At 26.9% G+C, this 23,882-nt stretch overlaps 4 protein-coding genes across 9 annotated transcripts in view; all 4 read right to left on the reverse strand.

Annotated features, from left to right (window-relative positions):
- Positions 1–2,421: 2,421 nt before the first annotated feature.
- On the reverse strand, positions 2,422–6,810 carry LOC126897931 (radial spoke head protein 9 homolog). Its single transcript, XM_050671877.1, has 5 exons — positions 6,584–6,810; positions 3,599–3,908; positions 2,904–3,066; positions 2,673–2,831; positions 2,422–2,590 (listed from the first exon to the last, which is right to left on the reverse strand). The coding sequence occupies exons 1-5, from the start codon at positions 6,808–6,810 to the stop codon at positions 2,427–2,429; spliced, it is 1,023 nt and encodes a 340-aa protein (XP_050527834.1). The 3' UTR covers positions 2,422–2,426.
- A 4,272-nt stretch (positions 6,811–11,082) lies between these two features.
- LOC126897932 (testis-specific serine/threonine-protein kinase 2-like) lies at positions 11,083–13,019 on the reverse strand. Its single transcript, XM_050671878.1, has 3 exons — positions 12,892–13,019; positions 12,203–12,479; positions 11,083–11,265 (listed from the first exon to the last, which is right to left on the reverse strand). The coding sequence occupies exons 1-3, from the start codon at positions 13,017–13,019 to the stop codon at positions 11,083–11,085; spliced, it is 588 nt and encodes a 195-aa protein (XP_050527835.1).
- Positions 13,020–15,190: 2,171 nt separating this feature from the next.
- On the reverse strand, positions 15,191–18,603 carry LOC126897632 (dynein axonemal assembly factor 1-like). 2 transcript variants are annotated; one of them, XM_050671374.1, is made up of 7 exons: positions 18,461–18,603; positions 17,862–17,953; positions 17,574–17,795; positions 17,370–17,512; positions 17,196–17,294; positions 16,951–17,015; positions 15,191–16,261 (listed from the first exon to the last, which is right to left on the reverse strand). In XM_050671374.1, exons 1-7 carry the CDS (start codon positions 18,517–18,519, stop codon positions 15,349–15,351), a joined length of 1,593 nt encoding a protein of 530 aa, XP_050527331.1. In that variant the 5' UTR covers positions 18,520–18,603; the 3' UTR covers positions 15,191–15,348. The 2 variants fall into 2 exon arrangements, with proteins under 2 accessions (XP_050527331.1, XP_050527333.1); XM_050671376.1 differs by having other exon boundaries at positions 17,862–18,233; positions 18,461–18,511.
- Positions 18,604–22,333: 3,730 nt separating this feature from the next.
- LOC126897815 (E3 ubiquitin-protein ligase RNF123-like) overlaps positions 22,334–23,882 on the reverse strand; it is a 21,563-nt gene continuing 20,014 nt past the window's right edge. For all 5 annotated transcript variants that reach the window (XM_050671692.1, XM_050671693.1, XM_050671690.1 and 2 more), the window contains 4 exons: positions 23,487–23,646; positions 23,269–23,415; positions 22,976–23,156; positions 22,334–22,606 (listed from right to left, as the gene is read on the reverse strand). In XM_050671692.1, the coding sequence (XP_050527649.1) occupies positions 22,471–22,606; positions 22,976–23,156; positions 23,269–23,415; positions 23,487–23,646 (624 nt within the window). In that variant the 3' untranslated portion in view covers positions 22,334–22,470. The remainder of the gene's footprint in view (positions 22,607–22,975; positions 23,157–23,268; positions 23,416–23,486; positions 23,647–23,882) is intronic.

Here is a 23,882-nt window from a genome sequence, read left to right on the forward strand (position 1 = left end):
TTTTGAACTTTTACGAATTCTCTAGTATTTTGCATTTTTACGGGTTCTTAAAGTTAATGAATTTTGTGTATATGTGGCAAATGGTTGTTGTAGTTATAAAACATGCAATTTTGGTGTTAAAATTTACGATTTTATATTTAATTTTTTTAACTTTAAATTACTATAACTTTTTGAAAAATGTATGGATCTGTAGTGTTTCATTGTGACATGTTATTTAACATCTTTGTTAATCCCTACAGATCAATACAATATTTTTTCATAAATAATTAATGTTTACTTCTTTTAATTGTTATACTTTTTTTAAAATTGGACCATTTTCTTTTTTCGGGTAAGAGTAGGGGTGCACCAAGGTTCTGCTTTAAGCCCTTAGAGAATTCCTTATAATTAGCCTGCTATCCTATGCCTCTAAAATATTAACAATTATTATATTCCAACGTATTGAATCCAAAATAGAACAATTGCTAACGGAGGACAAATTCGTGTTCAGGAAAAATATGAAAACAAAAGTAGCAATTTTGGTATTGAGAATAATTATTCAGAAAGGGATTAGGAAAGATAAACAAAGATTCATAACTTTTGTGGATATTGAAAAAGCATTTGATGATGTGACGTTAATGTTTAACATGAAGACAAGAATGGGAATAAAACACGATGATAGGAAACTGCTGTATAAATTATATAAAGATGAAGTAGCTGTTGCAAAAATTCAAGATAAAGTAGAAGAATCAAAAATAAATAAAGAAGTTAGACAAGGATGCACGCTATCTCAAATTATATTCAAGGCATATATTCAACAAGCAATAGATATGATAAAAGAAGATACCAATCTAGGGATAAAGATCAACGGTCAGAAGATAAGTATTTTGCGCTTCACCAATGACATAGCCTTAATTGCTGAAAATGAGGAAGATTTAGATCAACTATGGATGAAATATTCATTAGGAATTTGCGTATGAAAATAAACGTTCAAAAAACAAGAGTACTCGTCTATGGAAGGGAAAATAAAACCAAAGTACATATAAAACTACGAAGAAACCAAACAGTAAAACAAGTAGAAGAATTTACATACCTGGGGAACGCAATTTTCAATGATGAGAGAAATAGGAGTGAAATAATAAAATGCATTTGTCATGCTAATATAGCCTTTAACAACAAGAAAAACCTACTTACATCAAGAAACATTAGCTTAAAAACAAGAAAGAAATTTTTGAAAACATATGTATGTAGTATAGCCCTTTATGGATGTGAAACCTGGACAATATCAACACAAGAACAAAAAAGGCTAGAGTCGTTTGAAATGTGGTGCTATAGAAGAATGTTAAGAATAAGTTGGATGGACAAAATAACCAATGTAGAGGTACTGAAAATAATAACAGAAGGAAAGAAGTTATTATGGAATAATATAGTTAGGAGACAAAATGAATGGATGGGCCACATAATGCGGCACAAAGGATTGTTAAAACTGATTATAGAAGGAAGCGTAGAGGAGAAGAACTATAGAAGAAGACCAAGATTAGAATATATACAACAGATAATAAAAAACCAAGGATGCAACTCATATGTAGAAATGAAAAGGAAAGTGTATAATAGAGAAATATGGAAGATGGCTACAAACCAATCTACGGATTGAAACCATAAAGAAAGATTTGCTTCAAAATATTTTAAAAAGTATTTTGTAAGAATATTTTGACAATGTTAATATATCGAAATTACTATGTGGGAAGGGGGAATTTAAAATAGCAACTTTTTCACAAAAATCAACTTAACTTTTGAGAATGTTCCGTAGTATAAGTTAAAAAAAATTTTGTTTCGACGACCTATCTTTTATGTGCAAATCACCGTTAAAATTGAACAAATTTATTGAATAATTATTCATATATTATACTTATATAAAACATGTAATCAGGGTATAAATTAGGAAATTGGAGTTAATTTTTATTTTAGAATAATCTACCAATTTCTTAAAATTAAACACTATCTACAGATTTTCATCAAAGTATTTCTTATGATAGTCATTTTAATTACTGTCAGTTTCATCTATACTTGTTCTAACTATGCAATGTTCACACTGTGCTACCGTTTTAAGTAATTTGGATTTTTATCATTTTTTTCATAAATATTGACTACCTAATTATGTTTAATTGTTACTTTGGAATAACCTAATTGGGGATATTCAAAACGAATATACTCAGCAATTTAGTTGACTTTTTTATCAGAACTCATTTTTATTTGTTGATGTAAAGACTATTTAAACTTTTAAAAAAAAACGTTAACTACTTTTGTAATCGACAACTTACTGTCAGAACTATACTCTTAGAGGTAGACGTAAACTCCCTTCTTTATATTAATTTTTTGAAAAATATATCTTTAAAAATTATTATATTTAAATTAAAATGAGTGATATTTAAACAAATACTCTTTATGATTTAACATGGTAACATAAATGGTAAGTCTAAATTTTTTATTCCATTTCCATTATAAAAAAATCCATGTATACTTGTATTCATATCTTGAAAAAATACAGCTCCTGGCCATAAAAGATTATTTAATACAAAATATCTATTGAACACTGTTTGTGCTGCCCAGCAACCTTTAATACAAAATATGCCATGAGTTATTAGACAAAAATTATATAAAATGTAGATTACAGTCTAGATTTGTGTTTATTTTACCTATTGGAATATCTTTATCAATGGGTTCCAAAAAGTCTACTGCTGCGTTATAATCACATCGTGGTTTGTCATTGTTTTCATTGGTTGATTTAGGTACAGACAAAGTAGACTTGAGATGTAGGAAGTTTCTTAGATCACAGATTTCAGAATAATCTAAACCTTTAATAAATAATATTTGATTTGTATAATTAATTAAATCTATTTATAATAATTTTTAAGTAGCGTAGATACCCTTAAAATACGGTGCTTTGACTACTCTTCCATCGGAAAGTTTGTACAAGTAACCTCTTGGTACTATATGAACTTCGTTGTCTATCATGGTTATTATTATAGCTAACCTATCTTCCTCTACTAATATTTTTTCAATTCTTGATTCGTCTTCTGCATTTAAGGTCTATTACACACCAAGAAAATGATCAAAGATGTCTTTTATCTTAGGTGAAGTCAAGGTCGTTTTGGGACTTTAAATCTGTGATTTAAATTTATTATGTTTATTTGCAGTGACACTAGAATTTATTAAAAAAAGATGAGAAATAAATTGTGTAGAATCCTCTGATAATTTTGCTTTAGGCGTACGAATCTTTAGGATTCTAATAATAATAATTTATTTTAACTCCTCACATAAGTATAAAAGGTGGATACCCTCAAGCGTTTATTCAAGTTTCCCATAAATTTAGGAAAATATTTTGTATTGTTTTATAAAAATATGTTTAAAGGAAGCGTAATAAAACTTTCCAAAAATATCACTAATGCCCCATTCCTATCTATATAGTGTTCATTAAGCAAGATAACGGGTTTCTATTGTTCTCATTGTTTATAACAATTTACCTGTTTCCTTACTTACTACACACTCTATATAAAGTACTAAAGTACTCATAATATGAACTTATTATTTGGATTAAAAATGTATTAGTTAAATATTATACGGTAAAAATTTCTTCATCCATTTCGTCCATGGATATGACATCGCTGACACGTACATCTTTATTCCGAACTTGTTCGTCTTTAATGGATTGTTCGTCGTTGCCAGATGCTCCTTCAGCGTACATTTCTAAAGATACTTTTGACGATGAAGCGTGTTGATCTAACAATGTTTGACTTGAATGTTTATTAATAGGTTTGTTTGTTTGTACATGCTTGGGATCCCCCTCAAACTGATCTTTCATTGTTTCTACCATTTCTTCTCCGTAAGATGGCCAAACCGTTGGCATTAAAATCCATTCGACGATATCTTGGCTAGTGATAGATAAAAACTTTATCAAATATTATTATGAAAAGTTTTAACTATTTCTATTAATAAAAAATGTAAAAAAAGAATAAAACTTAGTTTTAGTTAATGCTTCGATGTGTAGCTAAAAAACATACATAGATTTATATATAGAGTAATTCTATTATATGTACTACTTGAAAAATAAAAATATTTTTGAGAAAAAAATAATTTATAAGTTTTGATGACATAATATATCTCATAATAACAATTTCTAAGTAAGCTCATTGAATATGAATTATATTATTATAAAAAATTGATACATTTTTAAATCATAAGAACTGAAACTAAAAAATAAATAATAATCACTAAGTCAAACATTTATGTTTTAAGAATACCAGAATAATATCTTTAAATTATTTTTGTTTCAAGTTATTGATTATATTATTATTATAAAATTACCTTGATAATATTTTATACATATATACTAGGGTGGTCTAAAAAAATTACTTAATAAAATTTTGTCCTCCTACCATCTAAATTTGTTTTCTAGAGTTTAAAAATAGTTTCTACATTTATACTTATAAAAAAAAATTATTTTTGAGCCATCCCAATCAATTTAAAGTTTTTATCGTACAGAATAACCTACGGTATTTTTCCTATGCTATACTTATAAGTATTAGTATTATCGCAATTGAAATATTTTCTTATACGACTGTATTATTACTATATCAATAAATAAAACATTTTATCTACACCTTTGACAGGGTTATTCCTATGTATTGTTCAGTGTATAACTTATTATACTATGACTATGTATTAAAGGTTGACGTACGTCTATTATCAATGTAGAATTATATTTTAGTTGACAGTGCGCTGTTTTGATGTTCGTGTCTCTCTAAATGTTAATTGTCAGTGTGCTTTAAATGTGAATCAGTGCTAATTTAATTATATATATATTTATTCAGTAAAAATAAAAATGACAACGTGAAGTAATACTTATATTTATTTAATTGGTCAGCCTATTTCAACTGTACCAGGTAATCGTTTGCCGTCTAATAATGAAGTATTAGAGTTTTTCTTTCATATTTAATGCATTGAAAAAAATTCGTTTAAATATGCATGCAATAAAGTAATCGAAGAAGTTACATTTGTTTGGAATAAAGCAAGAATGCCGACAACTCGAAAAGATATTGCTTTAAAAAAGTTTAAAAAACTTTATAATCAATGGCTAAATCTTTTCAAACATAAAAATAGAAAAACAGAGCTTCACCGACAACACGAATGTGAGTTTCATATAAAATTGGCCAATCTCTTTGATATCGCTGATACTGATGCTTTAAAAAAATTAAAAATTGATGAAGATAGACAGTTTTTACTGGCACAACGGATGCTAGGGAGAAGAGTTTTTATGTCTACAGTGGACGTTTTTACCACGCAAAAAGAAAATCGTAAAGATAAACGAAAAGAAAAACAACAACTCTATAAAGAAAAAATTACTAATCAAAATTTGAGTCATTTTTATGATTTTACATCATTAAGTACAGAAGAAAACCATTTTAGTGATAATACTAATTCCGACGATGATTTTATTGTCAATGAAAAAAAATCAAATAAAGTAAAAAGAAATTGAAACCTTTGATCACATCAGAATTATCAGCTATGCTAGATAGAACTAAGGTCAATGATCGGCAAGCCACCTTTATCATTGGAGCTACACTAAAAAGTCTTGGAGAGAATATTGATACGTTTGCATGTAGTCAAAGTACGATAAAACTGCATCGTAAGAAATTAAGGCAAAAAATGGCTAATTTTATTAAAGAATCATTTACAATAAACAGCAAATTAACAGTTCACTGGGATGGAAAACTTATGTTGGAACTCACTCATTTACAAAATGTCGACCGTCTTCCAGTATTACCCATGATGAGGACCAACTTCAGTTTCTCTTACAAGTAGTTTCTAAGCATCAGAAGATTTACCCTGATTGCAGCAAACACACTTAAAAAAAAAATCAATTCAACTTTTATATAATTTTTTAATTCTTTAGTAAGTAAAATTAGAAATGTTAAAAATTATTTATATAATATAGCTTGACTTTTTTTCTTGAGAATTGTATATGAAACCAGGTAGAACAATTTTCAAGTGTAGGAGTATAACTTAAAAAAAAATGTTTTTTTTTGTCACTTTTAGACCACCTTAATATATACTTTTTATTGAACTTAAAATAATATAAGCTGCTTGGTCATTAATTAGTGAATATTTACAATAAAGATTTAAAGAGTAGATGTGTATTAATGTGTACATTTTTAGATTTTATCATTCAAATTTATTATTTTAAAAACTTAATCATGCTATAATTATATACGGAATATTTAATAGAAATTAAAAAATTGAAAACATATGTTAGAAAACATTTATTCATATTTATCAAGTATCAAAAACGTTCTATAATAATGGCTGACCTTAACTAAGTCGGATTTAAGTCTATATTAGTAGGACATATAACCAAGATTCCACAGTTCTAGGACCCCCCATTAAAAAAACGATTTGTTAAAAATAGATCATTTGTTAATTAATAGATTAGTTTGGGTTACTTCGTTTATAAATTGATCAAAGCCTGACAAAACATAGCACCATTATTGAACTGAGGTGCCATTAGTCATCAAATAGTTTTGAGAAAAGACAATAAGTATAGACAAACCTGTAGAAAAAAGTTTTCTCATCAACTAAATTTGAGTAATGGCCATACGCTATAAAGTAATCATCTGACAATGTTTTTAAACGACCCCATAAGTACACAGCAATGAATTGATTTTCACTCTGTAAACGAATTAATGAATCGTACAAAATTGGTATGTAATCTTCATTTATACAACAATTAGCTATTTTTAACATGTCAATGGACGCATATAAATATCTTATATCCATATCTATATATATTTAAATAAATATTTCAATTATGAAATAACTTAAACATAAACACAAATTCGTTGTTAGAGAAAATAATCGACTTGTTTTACAAAAAAATAATTACTTAAAAAAAAATCCAGCACAGTGGTGAATTAGTATAGTTGGGTCCGGTATAAATGATATATAACAGTGATTAAAATCACTAACATAAAAACAATTCGATACATATCTGTAGATATTTTTTAATTTTAAGAAATTGGTTGACTATTCTAAAAGCAAAATCAACTCCTATTTCTATCATTATTCCTAATTTGTAGTTAATTTATCAGTATAATATATGAATAAATATATATTAAAGCAATTCAACGTAGTACGAAATTGATATTTATAATTTATTATTATAATTTTTTACGAATTTGAAGTTAGTGGATTTCGGCTTAGCAAGGAACAAGATGTTGGATTCAAATAATCAAATAATAGAAAGTTCAACGTTTTGTGGCAGTTATGCTTACTCATCACCTGAGTTGTTGCGTGGGCTGCGATTGTAGTGTGTTATGCTATGCTACGAGGACAATTGTCTTTCCGGGACGAATATATAAACATTGAATTATAAGTAATTATTTATCACTGTATTAGGGTTAATTTTAATTTTAACAAATCTTTTCTTTTCTTTTTTTTAATTGTCAATGCATTCATTTAACTTTTTGCACCTTCAACTGCTTCTAAAAACTGCATACATTGCGAGATTGGGAAAAGCAAGCACCAAAAATTGAAGTTTCAGAAGTCAAAGATATAATTGAATTTTTAAATAATCACTGTCAACTTTTAGAAGCAGTTGAAGGCGCAAAAAGGTTAAATGAATGCGGTGACAATCAAAAAAAAGAAAAGAAACGATTTGATTATCGAAATAGGATCGCAATGCATGCGACTTCAAAAAAATTTAAATATTACTTATGTAATAAAACAACACATGCTATATATCATTACAAAAAATTTTTAGACTTAACAATAAAAGAACGTCATCAAAGGTTACTCAATTGAACATTTGTAATGTATGTTTGGCTCATCATTCAGAAAACCAATTATGTAAATTTTCAGATTGCAGGAAATTTGGAGAAGTACATAATACATTACTCCACATACCCGAAGAACAGAGTGATGAACAAGTTATAAGTACACATGTGACTTGTACAGAACAAAAACAAGTTTTGTTGTCAACGGCAGTGATAAAAATTAAAAGTCATTAAAATGAATCATTCATTACAAGAGCACTGCTTGATTCAGGCTCTCAATCTAATTATATAACCACCGATTTAGCGCAAAGGTTAAAATCACCACGAAAAAGAGTAAGTTTTAATATATCTGGTGTAGATAATTCTAAAATTAAATCATTTTACTCTATAACAACATTAATTTAGTCACGAAAAACTAAATACATTAGCCAACTTGATTATTTAACTTTACCAAAAATAACTTCATTTTTACCGACCGAAACAATAAACACAACTGGTATTCATTTCGCCAACGTTCCCAAAATTGTTGTATTAGCTGGAGTTAGTGCACTAAGATCAACTCCAGCTCATTTTTTCATCGATCGATCATTAATTAATATCCTAGATCCAGACGTAATGAACATCACATCTAGAAAATTAAAGCTATGGCAGAAAGTACACAATTGGTACAACAACCTGTTGTGTCAAACTATCCCATACTATCTTATAATTTGTTGCTGATTTTTCAAAGCATTTTATTACCTTTAATGCGTCGCCCGATAAAGCTGCTTTGATATAAAAAAAACCTTTGTACATCAGTAAACGCTTCGTTCTCGTTAATCAACGCATTAAAGATATCATTGATTGTTGACCACTCTTTATAGCTGCCGCTAAGTATAGGTACACTTAATGGAGCTAATTTTACATATGATGACTGATTAGATACACAACTGTTTGTTAGCGTTGACGTCATTATGGGTGGCTATGATGTGTTTCAATATTTACCATGTTATTTATTTCTTCCATTTCTGCTCGATCACTCGCCAATATTCGTTCATATTCTGATACTGTCTCAAAGTACATTTTTTCAAACTGAATTCTGTATGGATCTTCTGGATCTCTGAATTCTTCAACTTCAGCCTGTTTTTTATAAATTCATTCCAAGCTTCTAAAATTCTTTTTCGGCGGACATTAAGTGAAGTCCTATCCCCACCTTTTGGTGCTGCTGCAGACACGAAAATAACAAACCTTGTCAGTTGACCTTTGATTGTACCTCGCCTACCATACAATGCTGTATTCTCTACAGCTGGTTGTTCGGCCATTGTGTTGCTTATGGCCAAAGAAAACCCAATATCATTTTTAGCTTAATTTAAACATTTATATTTAAACAAGTAAAATGCACTACACAAACTTTATGCAAATACGCACTTTTCGTACTCGAAATTTAATACTAATAGTATATGCGGATCGATGAACCAGAAATGTTTTGAAGCGGGATTATTATTGGTTTTAAATCGAACGCTCACTTATGAATAATTTCTTTGATATTTTATAATTTTGAGATCAATGTAATAAACATTAAATTTAAACAAAATGAATAATTTTTACAAAATATTTGTTTTTTTTTTATGTATAATTAAAACTTAAATAAAAATATTTAAACACAATTATGACAATGAGCGCGTCGCCGATGGTTCAGCGGTGGAACGTACAATGATTAAACCTATGCTACAACAGACGCATTGCTGTCAGATAAACAAAGATAAAGATACAATATTATATAATGACTCGTGCTAACAATATTCATTGAAGTAACTGAATCTAAATGAAATAAAAATTATCTCTAAACAAAAATATTTTGAAACCATAAAGGGCCTTGGCCATCCAACGAACATGATGAATAGACCCAGGAAGTCTAAAATAAATCGCATTCAGGGATGTTTCACCAAAAAATATTATGACCAGTTATAAAAGTTTATAATTGTCATCTCTAGATTGGTATTGGATCAAAACTAAATTTCAAAATATCATCTTTTATTATTTCTAACTATTCTAAAACAATAATATCTTCCATTCCACTTAAATAATTTTATCAAGACTTTTGAAATTTATTGAATATAGGAACATCTGGAGTAGATGATGAATTAAATTTGATTTCAAAAAATTGTTTAATAGAATTTTAAAAATGTAAAATTTTAATCTACACTGTAAATACAAAATATTACGCCCCAACATTTGCTCCAATAATATTCAGGCACCTTTAAGTCTATCTTTATTAGAAACTGTTGTATTACAACATAATGATTTTACTTTTTCAGTTAAACTCCAGTTTTCAATTAGTTGTTCTACATTATTATATGACATAATTTTTGGTAAACTTTCAACTAGTTGTTTTCCTGATAATGAAATAAGAAGTTTTCCATCTTTCTTTTGGAGTATACCAGATAAAAACATGTAATAAAATGTTTATAAATAATAAACAATAACTTTATCTTGTGAATGACTTTTTTGTAAGCCCATAAACATTTTTTTTTTTATATAGAAAAATATTATATATACAAAAAAGTTTCTATGAACTTTTCCATTAAAGTTAATGTTTTTGAGATAGACCAAAAAACACTAAAAATCTACTCTTAGAGTATCATTTTTATCTTTCTTGGGGCACGCCTTAAAGTTTGACAATCATCACCAATTTTCACACAATTATTTTTATTTGGGTATTCGAACATTCTAAGGGGTGGCACTATGCAATTTTAAAAGTTCATAATTAACGGTCACCCTATTGTACATGCTACCAATTGAAACTACCTTTTTTTTGGTAGCAACTCAGTAAATTAAAAAATTACCGATTAAAATTATAGAATATTTGATAGTAGGTGTTAGAACACCATATAGTTGTTGAGGAGCATAATTTCCAAATTTAATTTTAGTAAGTATAATAGACTTTGTACCGAGAACAGTGCGACTCTGAGTTAGCAATAACTACAGTAATATATCACAGAGATATGTTTAAAATTCTATTTTGAGGAAGAGATTTTCCATAAGAGTAAATTTTCTTACATCCTGTACATTGTACTTAAATCATATATTTTTTTAGTTTTTGGGGGAATTAAACTTGAATTGTCTATCAATGATTTATAAAAACAAAGAGCTCTTGTCCATTATATTTTATAATAAATAAACACCGTTTATCTATAATAACAATCTAAATTTTACTCAGCAAAAATTGTTAAAGACAGTTTAAAATATTAATTTACAATTCTTTTTAACCGTTAGGTAAAACATTTATATTGAGTCTTCAAAATTCTGAGGTTATTGGTCTTGTCCAAAGACTTTTATATTTTTTCCGCATCCAATAGTCTGCTTTTACTTGTTCTAAAGTAAGTCTGTGTTCCAAGGGTACAAATATTCGCATTAAGAGTTTTTTGCATTTTTTTGATATTTTTGGCTTAGGAGGAAATTTGACACCTCGTTCTATATCCTAGTAAGACAGTATATTAAACATATCTCATCAGTTTTATGCTGTATTTTAAATTAATTGTATAACTCTAAAGATAAACTATGCAAAGAGCTTAAAACGTCAAAATAAATCAAAAGACTTGGATAGTTTTATTACTATTTGACTTCAAAACTGCCTTAACACATTCCAACTATAACTAGTAAAAATCTACTTTAACAAAATGTAGTAAAATTAGAATGCGACAACTTTGATTTCCGTTAAAATTGAAATCTACCTATTATAGTGTAACACGGGGAAATGTTTTTTATTTTTTATTTTCATTTTTTTATTGCTAAACAGGGCAGAAACAAAATGATCTCATTTTCAAACATTTTTACCACATCTAGTAATTTAGTTGACCTATATTGAATTTTTTTTTTAAATTTATTAATAATTTTGAAAACCATAGTATTATTAAATAGCTTTTAAAACCTCAACTACAAATTTGACCATATAATATTAAAATCCCAAAATTAATTAATATACTTTTAAATATGTAATTTCTCTTCATTTCGAGTTGAACGATTCCAAATAATTTTTGAAACTCAAAAAGGGAGTTGATCGAGGGAGTTGAAGAATTTGTTCTTTGGGAGTTCTTTTATGTGACATATCATTAAACATATCTATGTAAAACAGTTGGTGATGATTTTATCTTTGAAACAATAAACATGAATTGTTTAAAAAAATTTCTTTTTTTAAATACTTCAACTAAATTTCTATACATTTTACAGTTGATTATCAAAAAGTAAGTAATTAAATAAATTTTAGTTCGGAGACTGTACGAATAAATGATAGTTTACAGTAGATTTTCTTTAAGTGCACACATGCCACTCCCTCATATTCCCCTAAATTGGAATGTCTCTATCAAATAAATATTGTTCAGCTCAAAATTAACCCCATTACAGTGATAAATAATTACTTGTAATTCAATGTTTATATATTCATCCCGGAAAGGCAATTGTCCGCATAGCATAGCATAACACACTACAGTTGCAGCCCACAAATCAGACATATTTTGTCTATGTGGTAGCATACGCAACAACTCAGGTGACGAGTAAGCATAACTGCCACAAAACGTTGAACTTTCTATTATTTGATTATTTGAATCCAACATCTTGTTTCTAGCTAAGCCGAAATCCACTAACTTCACATTTCGTCCTGAATCGTCTAACATAACGTTCTCACATTTCACGTCTCTGAGTGTAATTTCAAAGTTTATCACTAAATTTGATCTACTTACTTCAATCAGTGATACAACTTAAACGTAACAAAATGTGTATCATAATACTGAAAATACTCCTCAGTAAAGTCAACATATCTTTTATCAATATACGTCCAATATTTTTTTTTTTAACGGAGGAATTTTTTCAGTAAAGGCAGTCACTATATACATATTATTTTAATTTATAATGATTTTCAAGGTGTACATAACCATACTATAAAATTAATAAAAAAACTTTTGTATAAATTGAAAAAAATCGTTTCTTTCACACAGAGCTGTTGTGAGATAAAAAGTCATACTAGATCAACCCTTTTTTGGGCGCTTTTTGGTGTTGTACGCGATCACCAGGGTCGCATTTCCTTCACGTTAGTTCTGAATATACTTACCTATGAACAATACCACGTTTGTGTATGTATGACAAAGCGTCCAAAATCTGACCATACCATTTTCGTGCTGTCTCTTCAGACACATAGAATTCTCTTCTAAGTAAATCCAAAAGACTTCCTTTGCTCATGTATTCCATAACAATGCAAACCCTAAAATTAAATTTATATTATTGAAAATATTGTCGATGAAATTTTCTTTAGTATTTCATATATTCCTTTAATTGTTTTTATAAAAGAAGATATTTTTCTTGAGATTCTTAATAAATGCGTTTATATTTAACCTTTATAGTTTCAAAACACACATTCAAGCATATTTTAAAAATATGCACTCGATTCGTTGAGTAATTATTTATACGAAAATTCACTAATAAAGCTTAGGGATTTAGATTATTAAAAATGAGAGCTTTTAAACTCATATTTTATTAAAGAAATGTAAACAGATCAATTACTAAAATATGATTTAAATAATGTTAATTTATATAATATATAAATTAACTAGGTTAATTAAATAGATAAAATATTAGTGTATCTATTAAATAGTTTTGAGTGAAACTGTAATACCTCGTCGTAGTCTCGATAGCTTCATAGTATCTTACTATATTTGGATGTTTTAGTCCTTTGACCGTATATACCTCTCTTTTTATCATCCACGTAGTTCTGTCGTCCTTATTATAAAAGTTGCAGTTTTTTTTTGACAATATTTTGACGGCCACATTTTGATTTCTCTTTGTGCATATTGCCAACTAGATATTCAGGACAGGTAACTACTCTAGTATGAATTTGCGATGATATTTATGAGCAAATTCATTTAAATAAATAATTTTTAATTTTTCTAGAGACAAGTACCTTGACTTTTGCAAACGTGCCCTCGCCTATGGTTTTCCCAAGCAAATAACCACGACGTTCTAATACCATAAGGGTATTACTATTCTCCGAATTCTTTTTCATTTCAATTTTAACTAAATTTTGTACAGTAAATAAGTTGTTTTAAAATATAAATACGTTGATTAAAATACAGTTTCAAAATTTTAAGATAGATTGTATATTTTTATTTTAAATAATAGTAGCCAAGGTCACATGGTTAAGTAAACAATGTTTACTTGAAAAATAATTATATGTAACAATCATATAAATATAAATTATAATAGGAATACAAATTAAAGAAAAACTAAAAATTTGATACTTAAAATACTTAAAATACTGAAATATTTTATTATAAAATAAACAGTTAATATACCTCTGTAGAGGTAATATTAAAAATTCATAATGGAAAGGTATTGAAATATAGTCTATTATTTATAAAGCCTGAAGAAAAACATTTTTGTAATATTTGGTTTAATTGTAATTTCCTGATCTATTGTTACTAGACCATGAAGTAAATATTTATAAACATTTTTGAAAATGATTGTGTTATTAATTTTGTATTCGTAAAAAGAAGAAAAACAAAATGTTTTAGTATATTAGACAAAATGGAATAAATTGTAAAGGGGAGAGTACCACTGAAGCACCGTGGGTTAATCTCTTTTCGTGTTCTACGTTTTTGACAATAAGTCTTTTCTTTTGTTCATTGATTTATTGTACTTTAAGTATCTTTGTTTTGTACACTTCATATTGTTTAATTATATCTTTAATAATTACGTTTGACTTATTATTGAACTTTTATTACTATAAGTTAAGGCACAAAGAGTGTCCCTTTATAATACAGCTGGAACTCTAAACGACACGTCATTAGTAGTAATCTAAAGTATAATTTGTGCTGGTAATAGACGAGTACTCTCAGTGTTACAACTCTATTAGGTTACGGCAAACAGTCCATAGAGATACCCCTTAGTAGTGTTATAGGAGAAAAGGTTTATAGTTGAGTCAGTTAAGATCTTAAAGACTTAATTCATTTGTAAATATTTTACAAATTCATACAAGTTTATTGAGGTATATACATTTTAAATTTATCTGCATTTTTTGTCTGTATTACGACGTAAAATAATATTGGATTTCAAAATGGTTAACTCGTATAGTACCATTAAAATTACATTTAATAATGTACATTCATTTATTACATAATAGCAATAAAATGATTCACTTCATAGTCTTAACTTAATGTGTTTTAGTAATAATCTAACTTAATATTGTTAAATAGTTATACATTTTTAAAATATTAGATATACGATTTCCATAGATGTATCATTTAAATCTATTAAAGAATATTTAAGTACCCTTAAGTATCAGATCTTAAAAGTGTTACAGAATTATATTTTCAAGTCAAATATTACAGAATTTTCATAAAATTAAAATAAAACTTCATGAGAATTTTCCAACTATAAAATATAATATTAATGTTGAAGACATTCCTCTAATAATATCATCTATAAGTACATTACATTAGTTTATACAACGCATAAAGATTGAATAAAAAAATAAATAATAAGAAAATCAAATAAAAGGTAAAAAAAACATTATTTATAGTTCTTGAATTAAAGGTCTGATTTTACGAGTTTCTTGCTCTATTTTATCGTCAGTATCATGACTTTGTTTCATTGACAATTTGATGAAATCTGTTTCATTTTGACTGTTTTTCCATGGTAATTTCACGAGCATTTCTTCAATTTGTGAAGATTTTGAAGCGTGAAATAAATTTGAAATGCAATTCACTGGTGCAGTTTCGTTTTCAATATTATGTTCAACTTGACCGAATTCACTGTCATCTTGTTCGGTTTTATTACAGCATATGTCCATTGAACTTTCGGTACAACTATAGTCGCTAAGTTCTCTTAGTGTTAGCTTGTCAATTGAACAACATTCGTTATTATTTTCTATCCGATTACAATCGACGACAGTATCATTTTTATCACTGATAGCAATTTTACATTGATCTAGAATTAATGTTTCTTCATGTTTATCAGTCAAATTAAGTCTCTTTTCACTTTTTTGTTGTGAAGTTTTGTCAATTGAGATGTCATTAGAGATCTTTGTTAGTTTATTGTCATAACATTTGTCAACTAACGAATTTACTATGGTATGACATAAATCATTCGCCGTACAATCTTTTTCTTCTAAACTCTCGTTTACTTCACTTTCACTACAAACTTCTTGAACTAGTGGACCTTTACAGAAAGAATTTTCAGACGATTCATCTGAAGAATCGCTACTTTCTTCTTCGTAATTTTTATAAAACTCTTCAGAAGAAATCAAGTTGTTTACAGTAATATTATCTCCTGCACTTTGGTCCAAGGTTTTGCTCGTTAAATTTTTACTTTGATGTCCAATGTCTCGTAATTTTATTAATGCTTCAACAGAGTCGTTTATTCTTTGCTGTTCCTCTTGATTTAACTTTATCCTCATGGCTTGTTCAGCTTCGATTCCACCTTCACTCCTGTACAAAAAAAACTAGTTAAATTAAATGTTCAAAAATTAATGATATGTTTAAATTTTTTTTTTATTACTTTTAATAAGTAGTATTAAAATATATCTCCATAAATATCTTTTATTACTATTGTTAATTTTGAAGAACAGTTTGTAAAATTGATGTAAAAAGTTTTGTGGGTATATGAGAATCGATCCCGAAACGGTGAGGATAAGGGCTGATGTTATAACAAATTGAATTAAAACTGATTTGACAATTAAATATAAAGTAAGCCATTTAGTAGAAAGTTTATTTTTCGAAGTATACTCGACACCGCATGGTTACACCTTTGATTTTTGCACAAGAACAAACAAATTACAGTGATTTTTAATCACACAATTTTTATCATAAGAACAATTACTGAATTATTTATTTTAGTTTAGCTAATTGCACGATATTTTCCATTTATTATAGGCGCGACACTTGTGGTATGCAGGGAATACATTTAAAATTTTAAGCAATCATTTTTGATTCATAAGACTTGAGTGATTTCCAATTACTACCCGTTGTATTTCCCCAACTACTTACTCTATAATAAATCTATAATATTAAACGCATAAGACTTTTAATGTTGAAACTCGTTGAAAATTATTTTTTATCAAAATTTTGACTAAAAACTAGGAAGTGTTTATTCTTACAATTGTATTATTAATAATTACCATGCTTCTGCACAAGCTCGATCCTTAAAAAATACTGGTCTATCATCCAAGTGACGTAGATCTTTCTACAATAAAAAAGAACATAATTTATGTGGATTTTTATTTGTTTTGTTTTTAATGTGAAGTATTAATTTTTTTTTTTATAAAAGAGCTATAATACAAAAATATATTTTCATCCTAATTTGTATTTTTACTAGTTAGTTCTAAAATAATACCCAAATAATGCAAAAATTTGGAAAACTTACACATTTTAATATTAATGTTTTTCTATAGTTTTTTATTTTAGGAATAGCGCCGTTTCCGGTTAGTGTTAATACTTTTAAACATTCCATTTTTGAGAATATCTATAAATAAAACAATTAGAATAATATAATATAATTTTGAATAACTAACCAAACACAAAGATTAAAATATTATACTTCGACTATTTCGGGATCATCCAAGCTATTATGTGACAGATCAACAATTGACAAACATTTGCATTCAGTTAAATGAGAAATGTCATCAGCAGTAGAAAGTTTATTGTGACTTATAAACAAAGAACTAAGTCCAGGTAGAATACCTGTAAAATGTTATTAGAATAAAACATATATTTTTGTACTATCCAAATGGAAAATTATTACTTAGGTTTTCAATTTTTCTAATGAAATTGTAACTCAAATTAATAGTATTTAATTTTTGCAGACAATCTAGATTTTCAATTTTCATAAGACCATTATGATGAAGGTATATACTAATAAGTTCTGTTTGATTTTCCAACCCTGAAATTTTACTTAAACAATTATTTTCCAACCATAAACACTTAAGTCCAGTATACTCTTCTAAATTTTCAATTTCCTGGAAACCTTTATAATATATGATAACTTGATTAAAAATAAATTATTACTTCAAATCAATGTCATTTTATTTACCTTTGAAGTGTAAATACAAAACATCGTTGTGTGAAGGTATTGTATACAAATCTTGTTGTTTGCATATTTCTTTAAGTAAACATTTTGTAATTCTATAAAATATTATAAACTTGGTAAAATGAACATTTTTTTGGTATGCGAACTATAATTGTGTGAAGTAAAATTGTGAGTGTTCGCAAAGAGGAACATGAATGTTCCTTGTGTAGACACTATGTCATAAAAACTAATAGATTATATGTCTCTCTTGTAGACTTAGAGCATACGTTAGACCTTTTGTTTCCATTATGCATACTAGACGTTACGTAAATTTAGACTTTAATTATACATGAACTATATAACAAGCACGTATGTAAATTTTTAGTTTCATGTACGCTAAAATGAATAATTAGAAGATAAAAACTCTTATACTTTATTTACAAATAAATGAAATAATAATGTTCAAACATAGTAAATTTGTCATGAAGATAGAATTATATACGTTACAATTAATTTTTTAGAAAAAGTATTTTTTAAATATTGATTATTTAAATTAAAATTAAATTAAGTATACAAATTTTGATAAATAAATATATTAATATTTGTGTATGATATAACAATACCGATTTGGTTGGTTTAGGTCTTCTGATTTCAATTTTTTTCCTAGTTTTTTTCTATTCATCTTTTAAAAAATAATTAACCAATACTAATTAAAATTTTATACGATAACATTCTTATGTTGTTATTTCTGTACGGCTTGATCAATAAAAACTGATAATGATTAAAAATAAAAACGCGAAGTTTGTTGCTATGGTGATGTATATGAAGTACACCGAGAATACTTTATTCTGAATAATTATAAAACAAATATTAGAAAAAAAAACTACATTTTTCAGAAAATTAACATCATTAATATTGATAAAATATTTTTTAAGATTGTGCTGATATTAAATATCGACCAATATGTAAGATATCAGTGTATTATGGGTTGTTTATTTTATTAATCCAATATTTGCAGTTGGAAAAAAAGAATTAAAACCAATAAAATTACGTAACGGATTAGCTATCAACTGTTCATTTTTAATTATACAGTTTTTATAGACACATATTGAGTTATTAATGGGAGCTTTGCATAGAACTAATTTACCCTTTAGTCATATTTAGTCACATTAGCCAATTTTCCACTTTTAATTGGAAGAGCAAAAAAAAACATAAAAATATTAGCTTCTTAGAACTTTCAAGATTTTTAATGGATATGTGATTTTAGTAGTAGTAGCAAAAACAAAAATCGTTGAGGTTGAGCTAGTAATATAACTTTTAAAAAAGAAAACTCTTTCAAATATACATTTATAAAAAAGTTTTACGTAGGAAGTAGTAATTACTTAGAGTGTTGGATAAAGTTTAGCCTTTTTTGCATGATGATAATGTATTGTAAAAAAAAAAAAATTCGGACTTTATTTTGTCTTCACGGTGAAAACAGACATCAAAGTTAATTAAAAAAATACGTTTTTTGAAAAAAATTCTTTTTTATATTTTTAACTTTATCATGCAATAACTTTTTAAAAAATGTATGGATCAATATGATTTTTTTTGTATAGATGCGTGATGTCTTAGCCTTTCATTGAGTATATTTTTTTTATAAATCTGACCCTTTACCTGCTCACAGGGGGGGATTTAAAATGAATTTTTGATAATGCCTCGAAACGTCAGCCGTTTTTCCAGTAAAATGCATAGTAGAATAAATAAGTCTATTTTTTTTTAATCTTGTTATAATTTTTAGTTATTGGCGAGTAGAGTACAAATAATAATCTGTACGTTATGGTAAAAATAGAGCGTCAAAACCTTCAAATACTAATATTTCTATTTGAGCCTGTTAAAAGAATTATCAATCCAGTACATGTTCACCTCTAGTTGGTAATACTGGATATGGTGCAATACCCACTTGTACCATTGTTATTAGCCGCTGTTGCTGTTGTCAGTACATTTTTAACGTTTCTGTGTTTTTTAAATATCAGTGAGTATTCTCTCTAACCTGCAATCTCATGTATTGTCTTAACCGGTTCTACGTAATACTACACACCGTAGATAGTTAATTTGTATGTTCATACAATACGAATACCCTATTATTCATAATTGTGCTCTTAAGTAATATAGTTAAAAAAAACACGCTTTTAAAGCACATCGAACTAAAAAGTTAAAATTAATTTTTTAAATAAGCTTAAAACAATTATGAACGAAAAATACTAGTATTATTGTGAAAAAAAATCGTGGACGCTTTGTGACATATTTTTCGTAAATTAGATGCCCGACACTTTTGAAAACGTCTTTTTTTAAACTATATTTATTTTTCACTTTTTAGTCTTTTATGACATCGCTGTTACAGTCACGGAGTTATTATTGTCAATTATCACTATAGATATAATTTCTGTATTGCAAGTTAGTGTGTTAATAAATTCACAACAATGTGTCTTATTAACATTGATAGTAAAGGCTATATACCTGCAAATATCGTCATAAAAACCAATTAGCTACCTGTATTTGTAATCCCTTATGTATTATACATGTATATTAACTCAAACAAATTTGAATTTTAAATGTTTATATCTAACAATAAATAATAAAAATTTGTTTATATATAAATTGATGAAACGCACGTGTGTACGGGTACGATAATCAAAAATAAATTTATACAAGAATAGTGTTACCGGCGTGTGGTGAGGTGAATGCGTCATGACAGTCTAGTCTCAAGGCCCTAGACGATGACATACGAATTGTTTCTTTTATTAATTATTAATGGTTTATTACGCAATAGATTGTTGGAGGTTCGAAAGCATAGGTTAAATTGTACTTACCTTACGTCCTATGTAATGCAATAATATTTCAATTAATCCAATGTTGATTTTGGTATTAAATGCACTACGTATACGATTTACACTATATGTCATATAGTTAATATGATTATTTACAAAAATGATTCAAAATTTAAAAAAATATGATTTAATTACACAAAGTCTATGACTGATCTTACTTTTAAAAGATTTTAAACACTCAACATTTTATTAGAAGTATAATTTATAATTTGTCCTTATTAACTTTTTACGTTTGTTGAATAATTATTTTTTTTCGAGAGAGTATATTTTATTGAGAGATCGACATCAATATTTCTTAAATCTTCCTTTGGCCTGACCAAAACAAGATTCAAGAATATTTATATCTATGTAAAAAATTTATCAAGGCGTAATTATGGTGGCCCAATGTATTCCAGCGCTAGCGCATTGAAAGGATGCAGCACAATAATCACCAAGACAAAAATTTAACACTGCAAATATACAAGATTCTTTGCATTGTCTGCCAGCACGATGTTTGTTAAAACAAAGAAATTAGCGATGAGACTAGCTACCCAATAAGAAAAGCTCACAATAGATTTTTACTATTAAATAAAAATTTAAAGTTGGGTTGGATTTTTTTATTAAAATAAAGTAATTAAAAAAAAAGATTTAATGTTTAAAATATTATTTGATATTTATTTCCACAGTATGAAAAATAAAACATTATTATTTAATGAACACATTAAATTAAATTAAAAAATTGACCAAAACAAAATTCACTTTAAAATTTCTAAGTGTCATTTAGTTTTAAAGAAAAATATTTTAAGACCAAATTAATTAAAAAACGATTAAGTCCCGGAGAGTGAGATCTTGAATAGTGTCGAAGATATTGTGTATTTTAAAATCGCCGAAAGAACTGGTTTAGACGGGGAAAAATTGCTTTTTATAGTCTGAAGGGGGTAGCCCACCGATCCCTAGCATGATCATGGAAGCTAAGGCTTTCTATTCTAATTGGTTAATTATAATGAAGGCCCTGCGTGTAGACGTTCCTTAATCTCTACAATAAGTAGATTTTATCCCATAATTAACTGGTTATTTTGTATTTTAAATAAGAGAGCCCTGTTTTGGTGATTTTGTATAATCATAAAATGTGACATACATTATAATAATATAATATTCACATACGAGTAATATTACTCTATGATTCTTCATTAAATATTAATATTATTATTATTATCCCTAAAATCTACTCTTAGAAAATATTTTTTCTTACGGTAATTTTTACACTTTATAAAAAAAAAAACAATAAATTTTAATATGTAAATTTTTATAAAAAAAATTATTATTTAACGAAAAATGGTAATAGTATGCTTAATAAATCATTCTGTATATTTATACACAGATTTATTTATCTGTTTAAAAAATCATTCGATTTGAATAATGATTGGACTTTTAAATAAATAATGATCATGCCATGATCATTACTGTTTAAAAATTGAATGATAATTTTTTGTTGTAATAAAATTTATTCTAAAAAAATTGATGAGCAAAAACGAAATAGTCATTAAATTGTTATTAATTTCAATCCTTATTTTCTCTTCTACAATAACAACTTACAAAAATCTTTTCTTCTAGTAATAGTTGATATAATATTTTATACAAATGTAGTTAATTATACATAAAGTATTTTTTTCAAAAAATTATAAGCGATATTTTATTTTGAATAATAACAATAAAAACAAAACAAAAATAATAAAAGATAATCTGTTAAAAAAATATAACAAATCAATATAAATATGTTTTTTTTATTCGGAAGTTCGAATATTACTTGTAAAATCATGTAACACTTTAGAAGAATCTTTGTAATCTACTACCATTTCAATAGGTCCCTTACAATAAAAACAAACTGTAGAGTAAAGAAGATGGTGATTGATACACAATCTAAAAAAAAAAAAATTAAAAATAGTTAAATGAAACAAGTAAGCTCCACTACGAGATGTACATATTTCTTTAAAGATATTATTGTTATATTATTAGCATCAATAATTTGTAAATCCAAACAAAATGAATAAAAGATCTATTTTTATAGTAAATTTAATAAAAGAATCATGTTACTAAAGACAATGCATTACTGCTGTGGATTCAATGTGAAATTTTATGTATAATACACGTCCCGTCCATCATGGATCTATCAAAGAACCATCTTTGACTCCCTAAGATATGAAAGTCCCTAATATGCTACCCTCTGTATCATGTTAAGTTCGAGAAATAAAAGGTCGTAAAACTGATCATATTTTGAGAATAACATACTTGCAACATTGATGTTTGCATGGCATTATAACAACATTTTTTTTGTTAGAGTAACACAAAAGACAAATATCTTCATCATTAATTCCAGAAATTGAAGATTTTTGATGATTCATATACCAAACTAAATGATGATAAACGTCACTTACTTTTAGTAGTTCTTCATTAGTAAAATATGACTCATCTAATCATTAAAAATAAAAAGTAATTAATTTTTAAAAATTCTAGTTAGAATTATTATAATCCTTACTTAAATACCTATAGTAGTAAATATAAAGTAAAATACTTATACATACATGACTTCAAAGAAAATGGTTCATCTTCTTCAGTTGGAGGTAAAATTATAAAATCCAATGAATTTATAGAAAAGTTTTGATCGGAAATAAGTGCTTTTGTAAATAGATCACTTAATAATGTATTAGAAGATTCTATATGTTTACTGTCTGAAATAATTTATTAAAAGATATATCATAATAATTTGTGCACATTATATAAATTCCATTTCAAGACCAACCTTCATCAATTTCACATTGAATCATTGATAATAATACACCAATAGTAGATACAAGAATTGAAAATTTATGAATACATTCGGTAAATGGCAGAGTTGATTGAAGTATATATTGAAATGTATTAGTAGAAAAATTAACACGGTAAAGTATTTGACAAATAACCTGTAAAATATAACACAATAATTTAATTTTCAAGCATGATTTTCTATCTTATAAAAATAGTGTAGGGTAATGTTGGGCAAAAGGGGGCATCTTGATAATTCTGACTTCATTTAGACTTATGGTTTTATAATAAAAATAACACAATACAAAAATGAAGGGTGGCTCACTGTCCAATTACAATAACCTAGAACAAAACTTAAAAACAATGCAAAAAAAAACAACCCAGCACAGGGGGG

This window comes from Daktulosphaira vitifoliae, unplaced genomic scaffold (assembly GCF_025091365.1).
Source record: "Daktulosphaira vitifoliae isolate Bord-2020 unplaced genomic scaffold, ASM2509136v1 Scaffold_2, whole genome shotgun sequence".
Taxonomy (NCBI): domain Eukaryota; kingdom Metazoa; phylum Arthropoda; class Insecta; order Hemiptera; family Phylloxeridae; genus Daktulosphaira; species Daktulosphaira vitifoliae.